General features: G+C 35.3%; 1 protein-coding gene across 1 annotated transcript in view; it reads left to right on the forward strand.

Annotated features, from left to right (window-relative positions):
* The window catches only part of LOC113073341 (ras-specific guanine nucleotide-releasing factor RalGPS1-like), a 105,894-nt gene that overhangs the window by 17,216 nt on the left and 72,549 nt on the right, over positions 1-16,129 (forward strand). Inside the window, exons 4-6 of the mRNA XM_026246268.1 lie at positions 243-293; positions 5,644-5,727; positions 13,540-13,629. Of these exons, the coding sequence (XP_026102053.1) occupies positions 243-293; positions 5,644-5,727; positions 13,540-13,629 (225 nt within the window). The remainder of the gene's footprint in view (positions 1-242; positions 294-5,643; positions 5,728-13,539; positions 13,630-16,129) is intronic.

Below are 16,129 nucleotides of genomic sequence, written 5' to 3' on the forward strand. Positions count from 1 at the left end.
ATTGTGGGATTTGAAACTATTACTATTACTCAATTCACTTGCATCAAGGTCTTATTTAGACTTGTAAGGAACTTTGAAGGAACACAAGAATTTTTATGATGAATTGTTTTCATTAATTTTGTCCTTGCCCATACTGTACACAGTAACTCAGTGCTGGAAAATGAGCTCATGGCTGTCATTAATCACTTTCAATTTGAGTGATAAAAACACGAACCAATTTTATTTCTGTCTTTGTTTCTCAGAGCCAAATTACCCTGATGGACGCCCCTGTGTTTAAGGCCATACAGCCAGAGGTAAGACACGGGTCACATTATTATTAGCCTTGCAGAATAGAGAAAACACTTCATGTCATTACACTGTTGCATTATAGCCGTTTTTGGTTGCAGTCCTGGATGATGATTGGTCACATAATCCCAGTATTATCCATTTAACAAGAATCTTGTAAAGCAGACAGTGTAAAAATGTACTCCACATGGACACATGTATGCTTTAACCAGGATTACTTCATTGTCCCATATGAGAGGAGTGTGTATTTCCCTCCGTGTTAATACTATAATGGATGAGTTAATCACTTGTTTTATTATTCATGCTACTATCTTGATCCTGGCGCTAATAACTAACAGCCATTGTTTTGATTGCGTGTGTTCAGACTGTCAGATGCGCCGTACTGGAAACGCAGACTTTGTGAATTAAACGCCTTGGCAGAATATTCCAACAGTCTGGCAGTTTCTCATTAGGGATGTTTATAAGCTGTTTGGGGAAGATAATAACATTTCGCTATCAGTTGATTATCTGTGCCATAGTGACCGCAGCGAGAAGGAGGTCCAATTTTTCCTCCAAGCATGATGTAAAACTGCTGGAAAACATGCTGCTGGATGATGGATGAGATGACCTGTGACCCGCTGTCATTAGTTTTACCAGCTCTCCTTTCACTAATGCTCACTTCAGACGGGTTATGAAGCACCTAAACGATGCACTGCTGTACATGCAATGTTTTAGACTGGTTAGTGGTGTCTGAAAACTTTGAGTTGTTCAGTTTAACCCTATAAAGCCTGCTGTATCATATGCTTCCAAATGATAAACATGATCAAAACTTTGCTGAAAAATCCTGCTTTACACAATCTACTACATGCCTTCTGTCGTCTGATTGATCGTTATACTTTTTAGCAAGTAAAAGGCTTTTTAGTATAAGTATAAAAACCTCCACCTTCAGCTTTGTGCTTCATGTGTTTGTTTGCGGTGAAATCTTTTCTGAACAAGAATAGCTTCAAAGTTATTAGTAATATTTCCAAATAATATATCATCATTCTATTGCAATGCATTGCATTTATTATTTGTTTGAAACTAAAAAGCTTTGATCATAAACTTAGCATTTAAATATCAACTTATAACACATGGGAGATATGGAGTGAGAACTCACTATTTTTGCCACACATTTTGTAAACTTTTTTTTTTTTTAAAGAATTATTATTTTATTTCATTTCATTCAGACCTGCATGATGATTGGTCACATTTCCAGTCACTCTCTTTTACTATTTCTTTGAGTTCTTTGTGTTCTCCAGTTAAAATTAAAATTGCATTGCAGACCCGGTAAACATTTTGTGTGCATTGACACATGTATGCTTTGAACAAGAATACCTTTTTTTTTTTCGTTTTATTTCAGACTACTGTTTGATATGTCAGGCTTTACTTGGTTAATTATTATTTTAGTGCATAAAATGCATTTGTTAATAAATACAGCTCAGCTCTGAACACTGAGGGAACACACAAGACGATGTTTTACATGAGAAGAACATGCGCATGTGAAGCCGATCCCGCTGGCGGTTCACGTTTAGCACATCCTGTAACTCAGACATTTAAGTTACACAAATAAATGCAAGGGCTTCGTTTCGGTCTGTAAAGTTTTAGACGGAAACAATTCTAAGGTTTTTTGTCCCTCTTCCACAAAAACATGTGCATATAGACAAGGTCTGTGTGTGATTTAGGTATTAACATATTGCGCAAGTTCTGATGGCTGTTTATCATTTTTTATTTTTTTGGAACGGGCCTTTAAGATCCTGTAATGTCTACTTCTCCGTGTATGTTTGTAATCACATTTTCAGACGTTCAGTCTTTTGCATGTTTGAAAGTGTGTGAGAGAAATGTCTTATATCAGCCTAAGCTTGTTTCCTAGCCTTAGCTGGTCTGTTTCTCACTTTTCAGCTGAGCAGCGCAGTTATAAACTAGATTTAATTCTACAAGGACTCCTCCTGATTAGTGCATTTTTGTGGGATTTTAACTGTAATTAAAGTTAATTAACCTGTTTAATGGAAACTAGTTGAACAAAGCACTGGAAAAAACACCCAAACAGCAGATTTGGCAGGAAGGAGGAGTTACTATCATGATAGTTTTGATGATCGTCCTGAATTCAGATGTAAAAGCCAATAATTGCACATTATTCCTTTCCTGACACTTAACGCCGTTCCTCAGAGTTGCGTGACCTCTGGCCCTCCCGAAAGCAGACTTTCCGCTAATGCAAAGGAAAAGAGGTAACCACCTCCAGCTGTGTGTCTGCTTTTGCCATCCTTGCCTCCTCTTTTACTCGTGTTAAGTCTTGGCTGAAGCGAGTAATCTATAAGTGTTTGTGGTCTGACTCGAAATGAGCTTCACTGATAAAACTTGTGCTGTAAAGGAGGCTGACGTAAAGTCTGACCGTCTCGCAACCTCTGACCGTCGCCACTTTCCATGCAAACGAGTGAGATGATGAAGGAAATTACCTTGAAAAAATGAGATTACCTTGAAAAAAGGGAAAAAAATTTAGTTTGTAATTGCAGAAAATCATGACTTGCCATCAGTAGTGATGGTAACAGCCTTAAACAAAAGTTTTTCAACTTCTGAACTATATTCAGTTGCACACCCAATCTTTACTTACAATTTTCTCACATGCAAACGTAAAAATTTATTATAAAATGTGATGAGAGGGATTTGCATTTTATTTCATTATTTATTACAAAAATAAAATCACACTAGAAGTAGAGTTGTTCCGATTCCGATACTAGTATCGGAAATATCTCCGATACCACAACAAATTCTGGCATCGGCATCGGCGAGTACATGAACCCATATACCGATCCGATACCATTTTCTTAAAAAATACCTAGTTATGACCGCAAGCTTTGCCTAACCGCTGCACGGTTCTTCTTCGCTGCTCAAAATGCATTGAAAACACAGGAAGTTGTGCTGTGTTGCCACAAGCAACCCCTGTTTAGAGCAGCGAAGAAGAAATGAAAACGCGTTAGCAGCCCTGATCTATATATGACTGGATCACTCATCACATTCTAAACTGCCAAAAGACAGTGAAGCCGCTTCTATATTATAGATCAGTGGTTAGCAGTATGTCTCTGTAGTACCGGTAGTTACAGACTCTCAAGTATATTCAGTACCGGCAGCTGCGTTCAGTCGCTTCCGTGTAAGTCAAAGCGCAGGGCTCCAGACAGTAGCCGAATATATACTAGTGTCTGTGAATATTAAACTGCAAAATACTATTTAAATATTACTCCCGCAAAATCTACATCTCTGTGGGTGACTGGCACAGATGCGCGAGAGCTCGCTGTTTTGTAGTCTCTGCTGTGTGTCATGAGGACACGAACGCATAAACCGTCACTTCATGAGAATTTACCGTTTCATTTGAGAATACTGTCATATCATAAACACAGACACTCAAAGATCTTCATGGCAGCCCATTAAAATAAATGTTTGGTTTACATGAGTAAATTGACAATATATAAAGCTACTGTTGTAGCCTACAGTAATAATAATACGTCTCTATAATAATAATAATTATGCCTAGATGGTTGCTTGTTTTTTACTTGTTTTGTTGTAAAGAGATTATCTGATTAATAGATCTTTTTTTATATTCCTAGACTTATTTGTTGCAGTTTTTTTATACAGTTATATTGTAAAACTTAAATACCTTTTTTAGTTTGCGGTGTTAGATTTTTGGCTGCATTTGAAGTTCTTTTTTGCATAAGAAAATAAATAATACTGTCAAATTCATGTTAGATAATAAAAATACTGTAATAAATACAGTAGTTCACCATGTATTTGTTCATGTTTTATTGAGGGATCTGTCTGAAGCACACCATAAAAAGAATTCTAGCAATTTACACAGGGCTAGTAGTATATACAGCTGTATATACAGATACACACCCAGGTATCGGATCAGTACTCGGTATCGGCCGATACCCTGAGCCCAGGTATCGGAATCGGTATCGGGAAGAGAAAAAGGGTATCGGAACAACTCTAACTAGAAGTAAATAAGTAGAATGTATAGATAAATAAATAAGTAATATAACTTATTTATACAAGCCATAAAAAAATAAACCTTTTACTATGCCAGGGAAAAGAAAAGAAAATCAAAAGAAAATTAATTTTGAACAAATAAATGAAGCCTATTTCGAGATAAATTTTTTATTTGATTTCTTTTTCGTAGTTTTTTTTTCATGATCTTCTTAGCCCGATTCAGAATAGTATTTGCTGTACTGAATTTAATTTGTGCTGATTAATAAATTTTTCCAGACAGAATAATTGTTATTTGTATTACAGCAATGAGAAAAAAACAAGTACCGTAATGCAAATTTTTTTTTTTTTTAATTATTACAGTGATAAACATTTAACATCTCCAAATATTCATCACCGTATGTAGTGTGTGTGTGTCTATTATAAAAAAAAATATTTTTTTATTGAATGATATTCTTGAATGATAACCTATAGCAAATGTTATATTTGAATGAAAAGCTTGTGTTTGTTTAAAAAACTGATTAAGTAAACTATGTAGGACAAGAAGTGACATGTTTAAATGACTGTGTTTGACCTTGATCGATCGATCTCAAAAACACGACCTTTGGTCTTTCACATGACCTTTTTGGTCTTTTTATTATTATTATTTTTTTCATCACTGACTTGAATGTCTTTTAAAAGGCCCAATCTCCCCCAAGCGGCTTTGAAAACTTTTATTTATGGTTTTAGGAAATTGCATGAAGATTTTAGAAAAGAATATAAAATATTCAGCAATTCTCAATATGAGAGGTTTTAATTGTACATATTTTTTATATTACGCATGTGTGTCTCATTAGACAGCATATGTTTGGCTTCAAATGTTTATTTATTTAAGTCAGTGCAGACTAAAGCCTTTTCAACACATCTTTTGTTTGTATGCCATAATAAAAAATCTGATTGTATGATCCATGCAAAAAAAAAAAAAAAAAAGAGCAGACCTGCAGTGATTCCCAAATCAGTAATTAATCCAAATCTATGCTTTAGCTAATGGAGTTGAGTGTTCGAATCCAGACAATCTACATAATTATTGATTGACGGAGGAAACTTGAGATCTTACACAAAGCTGAAAGAAATCATCACTTAATTTAGGGTTCGGTTAAACTTGGTTTATAAATAAAAGGGCTCTCCAGTGAAGTAATTCTTCTTCCTCTTAAAGGCCTGCTGTCATTCAGAGGCACTGTAGTGCTTCCTATGGCTCTCGGTCATTAAAAAAAGCACTTTTAAACCACAGCAGTTTTAAAAGATTAAATCTTAACGATAGAATTAAATCCAAATTGTCTGTATTTGCTGTCTTAATCATGGTTGTTTGTATCTGGTGTGTTGTAGGAGCTTTCTAGCTGTGGCTGGAACAAAAAGGAGAAACACAGTTTGGCTCCTAATGTTGTTTCCATCACACGGAGGTTCAACCAGGTAAGATTGATTATTTGTTTATTTTTTTTTATTATGTTTTTTATTTATTTTATATATATTATTTTTATTATGTTGTATTATGTTTTTTATTTTAAGTTTTATTTATTTATTTTTTAATTTAAAATAATTGTTTTATTGAAATGTATTAATTTTTATTTTATTATTTGTATTTATGTTGCATTAGGTTCTGTAATTAATTAATTAATTAATTCTTAATTAATTCTACTATTGTCACTAGTGGTGCACAAAAAAATAAAACATTATATTATAGAATATATATATTATATATATAATGTATTATTAAATTATATCATATTATATTGCATATGCTTCAAACAAAATCAAGAATCAAATAAAAATGTGTAGTTGTATAAATATATAACTGTGTTGTAATCTTAAGTTAGAAAACTGAATCATTTAAAACAATTAAATCATCTTGTAACAATGGCCCAGTATCAGACTGAAACAGACCTCTTAATAAACACTGATACTGATATGATGGAGGCATTGTTCGACCCTAGTTGTCATCCCAGTGAAATGCTACACTTATTCATTTATATATTCATTTCATTTTCCAGATGTGATGTATATAAAGTGTGATTTTGGCTGGGATGTAGTTGATATTGTGCCAGCAGACAGCGAACTGTGCCATAAAACCATTATCAACCTGATGGCTCACAGCTTTAAGACTTAATATGTGCTGGAAATACTGTTAACAGCTCTCACATGGGCAGACATCCTTTCCTCTTCAAGCTCCAAATTTTCCAACTCTTTTCTCCAATTTAAGGAAAACTAGAGATGTGTGGTTGGCCAAGCATTGCTGTGCTGTTACATTAACATTCATCTTGACATCTCGTATGTTGCTGAGATAGAGCACATGCTGTTTTAATAAATTATCACTCCAACAAATCATTTACCATCTCGACTCAAGATACATGTGAGAAATTATTAACATGACTGAGTTGTTTTTGCGCTTAAAGGAATAGTTCACCCCCCCCAAAAAACAATTAAATAAATACACTCAGGCTATCCTAGATGTAGATGAGTTTGTTTCTTCATCAGATTTGGAGAAATGTAGCATTGTATCACTTGCTCACCTCTGGATCCTCTTCAGTGAATGGGTGCCGTCAGAATGAGAGTCAGACAGCTGATAATAACATCAGAATAATCCACAAGTAACCCACACCACTCCAGTCCATCAATTAATGTCTTAAGTTGCCAAACGCTTCATGTTTTTTAAGAAACCAATCTATCTTAAGATGTTTTAATTTTAAAAAGTTGATTCTCTTTAAAAGTCCTTAATCCATAAAAACGCTTCCTCCAGGGAAAAAGTCCATCCTCTGTTGTTCTCTCACATCAAAATCCACCCACAGTTTTGCTTTTAAACAGTGCTTGAACTATGCAGATTTCTCTCCTGATTCAGACCAGATTAATTTTTCATTGGAGAAAGTAACATTATGGATAGAGGACTTGTATTTTAGCCAGAACGTTTTGAAGATAAAATGGTGTTAATGGTGGTCTTATTGGTGGTTAGCCAGAAGCATCACTGCACAGAAGACTCCACCGGGTCCTGACCACATCCCTGGTCATGTACTGAGAGACTGTGCAGCACAACTCACTGAAGTCTTCTCAGACATTTTCAACATCTCACTTAGTCAGGCTGTTGTTCCCACATGTTTCAAGACTACCACCATCATTCCAGTCCCAAAGAAGCCCTCTCCATCCTGCTTCAGTGATCACCATCCAGTTGCACTTACTCCTATTATCATGAAGTGCTTTGAACGGATAGTCATGCACCATATCAAGTCTGCAACCCCCCACCCGCTCCCTGGACCGATTCCAGTTTGCATATCGGTCCAATGCTCAACTGATGATGCCATCGCAGCTACCGTCCACTCAGCACTCACACATATAGACAAAAAGGACTCATACGTCAGAATGCTGTTCATAGACTTCAGTTCTGCGTTCAACACAATCATCCCTCAACAGACTTTCTGACCTCAGGCAGTACGGGTCAGCAGCAACACATTCACACTGAACACTGGGGCGCCCCAAGGATGTGTGCTGAGCCCCCTCTTCTTCACTCTGCTGACCCATGACTGCACACCGTCACACAACTCCAACCTCTTTATTAAGTTTGCGGATGACACGACTGTGGTGGGTCTCATAGCAAAAGAGATGAGACAAACTACAGAAGCGAGGCGTTTGCAGTACAATGCTGGTTGAGGTAAAAAAAAAAAAAAAGGTTTTACCAAAGGACCCTTCCACTCCCCTTCAACCCCACCCCCTACCAAATACACACACACACATGGACCTGCACCAGTCACTTTGTGCTGCATTAGACTGCTCACTACCTCATCCAGCATTGTACTGCAAACTACATCTTTGACTGTTTAATTAAAGACTGTTCTCTGAGCTCTTTAGCTATTTATCACTTTAACAAACTCATAAGCTCTTTTTGCACTACACTTTTTGCACATTATACTGTATCTACAGTTTGCTTATCAGTGGTTTGCACTCTTAACTGCCATGTGCCTTATGCCACCTTTTCTGTCTTTCTTTTATTTTTTTACAAATTCATTATTTGTATATCGTTTCGGTTGTTTGTGTGTGTGTGTGTGTGTGTGTGTGTGAGTGTGTGTATGATATATAACTGTACTATATATACAGTACAGACCAAAAGTTTGGACACACCTTCTCATTCAAAGAGTTTTCTTTATTTTCATGACTCTGAAAATTGTCGAGTCACACTGAAGGCATCAAGGGCTATTTGACCAAGAAGGAGAGTGATGGGGTGCTGCTCCAGATGACCTGACCACAGTCACCGGACCTGAACCCAATCCAGATGGTTTAGGGGTGAGCTGGACCGCAGACAGAAGGCAAAAGGGCCAACAAGTGCTAAACATCTCTCGGGGAACTCCTTCAAGACTGTTGGAAGACCATTTCAGGTGACGACCTCTTGAAGCTCATCAAGAGAATGCCAATAGTGTGCAAAGCAGTAATCAAAGCTATAGAAGAACCTACAATATGACATATTTTCAGTTGTTTCACACTTTTTTGTTATGTATATGATTCCATATATAATTCCACATGTGTTAATTCATAGTTTTGATGCCTTCAGTGTGACTCTACAATTTTCATAGTCATGAAAATAAAGAAAACTCTTTGAATGAGGTGTTTCCAAACTTTTGGTCTGTACTGTACATATATATAACTGTATTTATCTGGATTATGTCTACTGTTAGTGTTAGGTGTTATCTGTATGCACCAAGGGTCTGAGAGTAACGCTATTTCATTTCTCTGTATGTATCTGCTGTACATGTGGAAGAATTTAAATAAAGCAGACTTTGAGTTGACTCGACTTTGATTTGTTTCTTACAAACACAAAGTTTATCGCTTCACCAGATGTAAACTGGTGGAATGGAGTGGTGTGGGTTACTTGTGGATTATTGTGACGTTTTAATCAGCTTTTTGGACTCTCATTCTGACGGCACCCATTCACTGCAGAGGATCCATTGGTGAGCAAGTGATGCAATGAGATGAAGAAACACTCATTTAATTTTTTTGGTGAAGCATTCCTTTAAACAATTATTTGTTTTAATTCATCATGTTGAAATGTATCTTGTAAATGAAAACACTATGATTCAAAGTTTTTCCATATAGTATGAGGTGACATGTCAAAATTATCCACAAATTATTATTTTTTTTAAACAGTATTTCTGCCAGGGAGTTATTTTTTTTGTGTGCAAATGCATGGGGCCTTCTTTCTCCAGTCTCCACTCGCATGCCTCATAGGAAAGATTTGTGAATCAGTTTTGTTCACAGAATGAGTTTTGACATTTAAAATGTTGTTTGTTATTCAAATGTGGTGATGCTGTTGGATTGAAATGCTTAAGGAACCATTCATTATAAAACCAGAAGGAAGTTTGGTTTTAAGAAAATTTGAAACATTTGGCCATAAATTAATCTCAACTAAACTTGCGGTTTCTATGCAGTGCTTCCAGTTCTGCTTATTTATGAAGTTTGAGCCTGAAGTTCATTTGATTTTAAATCTTTCTCTTTAAATCCGAAACCTAATCAGATTAACTGTCCTAATTTTTCATATTCAAGATTTCATGAAAGTACTATAAAGCAGACAGTAGATGACCCACTTTTACAATTATAACACATGTGTAATGAGACAATTTGTTCTAGCTTCTGAGCCAGGAGTGTGTGGAAGTTACATAAATGTATCAGGTTCCCCGCTGCACATTTTCCCTTTGAAATGATCTTAGCGTGTCAGTTCCTTCTGTCTTGGCTCTCGGCGTTGTTGGTTTTATGACATCATTAAGCCGAACATGATGAGCTGGCTTCCAGACCTTCGGAAAGATGGAGTGGCTTTGAGCCACATTTCTTGGCCACCCAAGTGTGTGTTTGCTTTAAACAATGCCTCTTGTTTCATGTAGTGTTTAGAGAGTGAGCAGTTTTGAATGTTTCATATATTTATATATGCATAATTGTATATGTGAAATCAAGCATCACTATTACATTGCTCTTGTTACACAGTGATTTAAACAAACCTCTAACTCTATTGTTACACATTGGCTGGTCACTTCATCTGCATCATTTGAGGCATCGGGGTGACGCGTTTTGCGTGTGTGTTCAAGCAAGGCTGCATGATTAATAAAAATTAAACCTTAGTGTGAGTTCACAGAAATAAACGTTTAATGTGAATTATTAAAATGTATTTAATTAAATAAATGTGCTGCGTTTCAGAGTCAAGCATGTGTTCATTTCCATGCAAGCAGGTAATGATTCACCTGTGTTTTCAGCATCTCAGAGGCTCAGTTCCTGATATAAAATAAAATAATTATTATATTACTTTTATTAAATATTACATTTTATTTTACAGTGAAATATAACAATAGTAATGTGTATTTACTTTGTAGCATTTTTTATATTTTTATGTATTAGTAGTAACAACAACAAAAAGGTTTTTTGTTATTTCTTTGAATATTTAATACTAATACAATTATTATTATTATTATTAAATCTGTATTCATATATAATCACAACATTTTGGCCAAATTTTGCAGGTCCGCAAACTAGCACAGGAATGTAAATTTAAATTTTATTTGATAAATTACTATATTATTTTTCTTAAATATTAGATTTTTAATTCTATGGTAAATTAAGTAATGTTTATATTTATGTTTCATAGTAGCAATAATAATAATTATTATTATTATTATTATACCCATATTGTTAAATTATTACAAAATTCCGTCTGTATTGTGCAGGCTTGCAAACGAGTATAATTAAATCATAAATCAAAATCATGTTTTTTTTCAGGAAAAGTCAAACAGCTCTACTCAAGAGCTCTGCTAAATATCTCGTAGAGTTTATGCATGTAATAAATCAGCTCTGTATTTTTAGTGAAATCAGGTGAGCAGGAACTGGACATGGAAACACTGTGCTCCATCATCATGGCAACTGAGCAGAAACTTCGGCCTTCAAAACATTGTAGCGCTGTTTGCCGGTTTATTATTTATAGACTGGGAACAGAAGCTTTCAGAGCCGTTTTGAAGGCATTATGGGTAGGAATGAACCAGATGAGCTCACCCTCTCTCGTGAAGGGGTCACAGCTCTAAGCTGTGGTAAAGCCCACTTTACAACCACTTTGGAAAAAGAACCATCATCTCCGAGCCAAGAAATGTAAGCTCTGTGCCCCGTTTCTAAACCAACCAGAGCTCTTATAATGTGTAAATGATTTGATAATAAGCTATAGGCTATGACATCATTGCACATTCATATATTTTAACCTAACACAGCTGCTATATAAACTATGATATACTTGCTCTGTTCCCTACAATTGCTGGAAAACTTGACTTTCTGGCCAACATCTTTGAAGCTAGTTTTCTTTAGATCATAACTCATTGACTATGACTCAAACGTTGCCTGTTTATCTTAATAAAGATGACACCAGAGTTTCTGTTAACATTTATGAAACGAAGGAGGAGTAGTTTGACAATTTTGTAAGGATTTGCACAGGGTATTGTTTTTTAAATGATTCATTATTGAGGGGGTGATATTGAACAAGCCAAAAAGCTTTTTTTTCTGGCTCACACTATTTTTATTTTTTCTATTCTTTGGAATTGAACCATAACGTTTTTCTCAGAAATTGAACCATATAGGGTCTTAAAATCCGAGATGGCAGAATAAAAGTTTGTTAAGAACCAAAATGAAATTACAGCCATGACATCTTTGGGGAAAAGAAACACACACTCACACACATATATATATATATAAAGTGTTTTTATTTGCCTATGTTTGAGCTGCCACTATTGGCATATAATGCGACAAAGATTGCGATAGATTTTATTATTAGACCTGCTAATCTCTGAGTTAAAACAACATAATGATGCTGCCATCTTTCTGAAGTCCCCCATAGTTTAACACTCAGTGAATACATCCATGACATTCAAGGCAGCTCAGGATTTATGAAATATTCTTAGATTTTAATTCTAAAGCTTTGTGTGCTTGATCAGTTTAATGTCTTCTTTTAAGGATGGAAGTCAGGGGCCAAATGTATGGTGCCCTTTTTCTCCATCGTGTTGTGGAAGCTTTGATTTCCTGAGGGTCGATGGAAAAGACATCTTTTGCTTGGACGCTTCAGTCCATATATTCCTAGTTTGCTGATATATTTACTGTTCCTTGGAGAGGTCTGCGGTTATTTGTTGGTTTTGGACAAATCGACTGTTTCAGCCTTTTTTTTATTATTATTATTATTATTATTATTGATAAACCAGCAAAAAAGATTATTTTTATTTTTACTACATTTTGTACACTTAAGGATTCTGGACTTTGAAGGTGGGCTTTTAAAATTTAACCTTAGATGTCTATACAGTTTTTATTATTTTATCTTTTAAATTGTGTCTAAAGAGATAACTGTGAATTGCTAGTCAATTCAACAACAAGTTACACACTGAATTAAACAAGAAAATGTAAAGTAGTAAAGACTCAAATAGTAATTTCTCGTTAAAGGAATTACTAAAATCTTTGTTTCATTTACAACTTGCAGTATTTTTTACGACTCACTTTTTCCAAGAGTGCCAATTTCTTTCTAATTATTAGTCAGACATGAAATAGTTTCTTGAGTTTGATTCCCCTCGAGTGAAATATAATCGAGGCTGCTTTTGAGGGAATAGCTGAGGTTTGTTACCTGACTGTTGTAACGGTTCCCTGAGGCCGAAATCTTAGACTGTTTACTACGGTCAGAATCACTCAGGCTTCATCTGCTTTCTAATTTAGTTATTTTCTTTTTCTTATTGTTGTTTGGCATCTGCTTGCTTTTGAGTCTCTGCCAAGTGAAGTCTGTGCGCCCAGAGCTCTGTGTTTGCCGTACAATTATAATCAGAACGACGGACTCATTTTTCACTCGTTACATAACAACACTTTTCCTCCATCTCCGTTATTTCCAGCATTTTTGTTTTTGACTATCAGAAATGGGTTTTCCACAAGATATGGGTTGACTCCAGTCGAGTCATGAGTTTAAACCGCGGATGAAAAGTTGACCTCAGCTGACCTCTGCTTTTCTCTCTCATTCTTTTTAAGTCTGGTTGTCATATTTTGGTTTTGATCATTTTTTGATCTGAATTGATTATTATTTATTTATAAATATAAGTCATGCAAATAAATGCATGTTAGCATCATAGTGGAAACTTTTGAGCAATCCCGCACCACAAATGCATGACATGCTACAGTAACTGATTTTAACCATGTTTACTAAAAATGAGTTTTTTTGGCACATAAACATTTCCCTCATCTCTTCAGGTGAGCTTCTGGTTGGTACGGGAAATCCTGATCGCTCAAACCCTGAAGATCCGTGCTGAGATCCTGAGCCACTTCATCAAAATTGCAAAGGTACATTAATGAACAGCTCATATCATATTCTGATTAATCAATAAAAATCAGTACTACTGTTATAATAGATCGCTAATCTGCATATTGCAAGTGAATCGTTCTGTAGGTTTAATAATGTGTGATCATTTCCCATCATGCAGTGCTGCCTTAGAATTTAGAATTTTGCCACAACTAGGAATTTTTTAAGACAACATTTTTGGAACCGTCTATGTTGTCTTAAAATACTGTCTATGTATGCAGCACATTATAAATTGTATCTAATGAACAATCAGGGCTTTTACAGTGAGTCTGGATTAGATATTCTGTAGAAACGTACACTAATGATGTTGAATCGCTCCAGTCGTATCGTGCTAGAATAAAGCTGGATGTTTGTGAGTTTGTCTAACTTTGACGGTTCACCTCATTAGTGTGCACTACTACAGAGGGATTTTAATACAGTATGTTCCTGCTTTGAAATGAGGTCATATTGCACGCTAAATAATCAACAAAGTGTTATTATTTCATTTTATTATATAAGTATGCATCAGTTTTCCTTCATATTTTCATTGGTTTACACAAAGTGCTTAATGAATTCAAGCCAAAGCTAACATTTGCAATATATAGAGTGTGTTTTTAATAAATACACTTTTTTCCCATATTTTTTGTTATAAATTTGTCCATATTCATTGGCAACTGTATGGTTGGGAAATCATTTTATATGCTTCTCTTATTGATTTTGATCCTTGCACTTTCTTTGCAATATGCAGACGTTCTCGGTTTTAGAAATATTATTCACTGTTCATATTTATACTCTTTCTGGTCATAGCTCCTCAAACATGACCCGGCACTATTTAGGTGTACTTTGAAATGTTCTTTCTGCTTTTGCTGATTTAAAGACCGCAACAGTTGCACTAAATGCTGGTATAAATTAATATTAAAGGTTATCTCACTTTCTTCTACAACAGTTTAAAGCAATAGTTCACCCTCAGGCATTCCAAGAAAATGATGAATTTGTTTTTCAATCCGAACAGATTTGGAGAAATGAAGCATTGCATCACTTGCTCACCAACAGATCCTCTGCAGTGAATGGGTGCCGTCAGAATTGGAGTCTAAGCAGCTGATAACAATGTCCTCGATCCATAATAATGCTTCCTCCAGCGATAAGGTCATCTGGTCTGAATAAGGAGAGAAATCTGCACCAATCACGCAATGTTCACAAGCCAAAACAACTCTAAACAAATATATGGGTGGATTTTTATGTTAGAGACCAACAGGAAATTGACTTTTCCACTTGAGGAATTCATGGTTATGGACTCGTATTTTAGCCTGAAGTGATGGTTTTAAGTTCAAATATCGTAATGGTTTATATGTTTCTTACAAACATGCAGCTTTTGGCTTCTCTAGATTGACTGGATTGGTGTGGATCACTTGGAGTTTATCGTGATGTTTTTATCAGCTGTTTGGACTCTCATTCTGACGGCACCCATTCACATCAGAGCATCCATTGCTGAGCAAGTGATGCAAAACTACATTTCTCCAAATCTGTTCTAATGAAGAAATAAACCCATCTAAATTTGGGATATTTTTTTTCTTTATTTTTTATTCAGCAAGTTGTAATTTGTTGGATGAACTATTCATTTATAAGTTGCATTTGTAATTTTCTCAAAATGTTTTATCACAGATGTATTTGTTGATACTGAAACTTTGTTATTATTTTTAGAAATCTGCAATGGCACAGCAATTGCACACTTCACTTTTAATGCAATTGAACACCCAGTACGAAGAGTTTGGTTTTGTTTTTCATCTTGAATTTGATAATTACTCCGTCAAATGTTTGCCCACCCTTCATCTGGATAAAGACATCAAAACAAGCCACGTCAGTGAAGCGGCTGGAATATTATCCTTCAGAAATCTCATGACTAAATCTCAGAGGAACATTTACTGACAGAACAAAAGCTGAAAAAAAAAACCCCTCAGATTGTAGTCATCATGTGTCATGGCTCATGGAGTGGATCCTGGCATGCCAAATTTGCTGAAGTGAGCACAAATCAGTTCTCCATCATTCTAGAGTTTGTTGGGTCTTCATTGTAGGAGTAATGATGAAAGCAGGTCTGTATCTCACTGAAGGTCACTGTCTTGGATGGCGTCCAATCAGAGAGCAGTGATGGGAGTTTTGAGTGTGACATCATCTAACCTAACAAACAGACAACAGTACATGTCTGCTTCATTAGAAGTGCATTCTCTGTGTTTTCACAAATTGAAACCCAACCATTTCTGAAGTGAGAACTTTTCATTACCTACGCTTAATAGCAAAACATGATAAAGTGCAACCAGTAAAATGGGAGCGATTGCCAAATAAATGTACTTTTTCAATGCAAACAATTATTTTCTTCTGTATTTTGTCTTGTTCGTCATTACAAGTATCTAAATATTCTTAAGTCAAGATACTGTTGTCGATGGCGTTAGATATATATATTTTTATTACTATTTTTTTGTCTTAATTTTAATCAAAATAAAGCAA

The sequence above is a fragment of the Carassius auratus genome, chromosome 5 (genome assembly GCF_003368295.1).
Source record: "Carassius auratus strain Wakin chromosome 5, ASM336829v1, whole genome shotgun sequence".
NCBI lineage: Eukaryota > Metazoa > Chordata > Actinopteri > Cypriniformes > Cyprinidae > Carassius > Carassius auratus.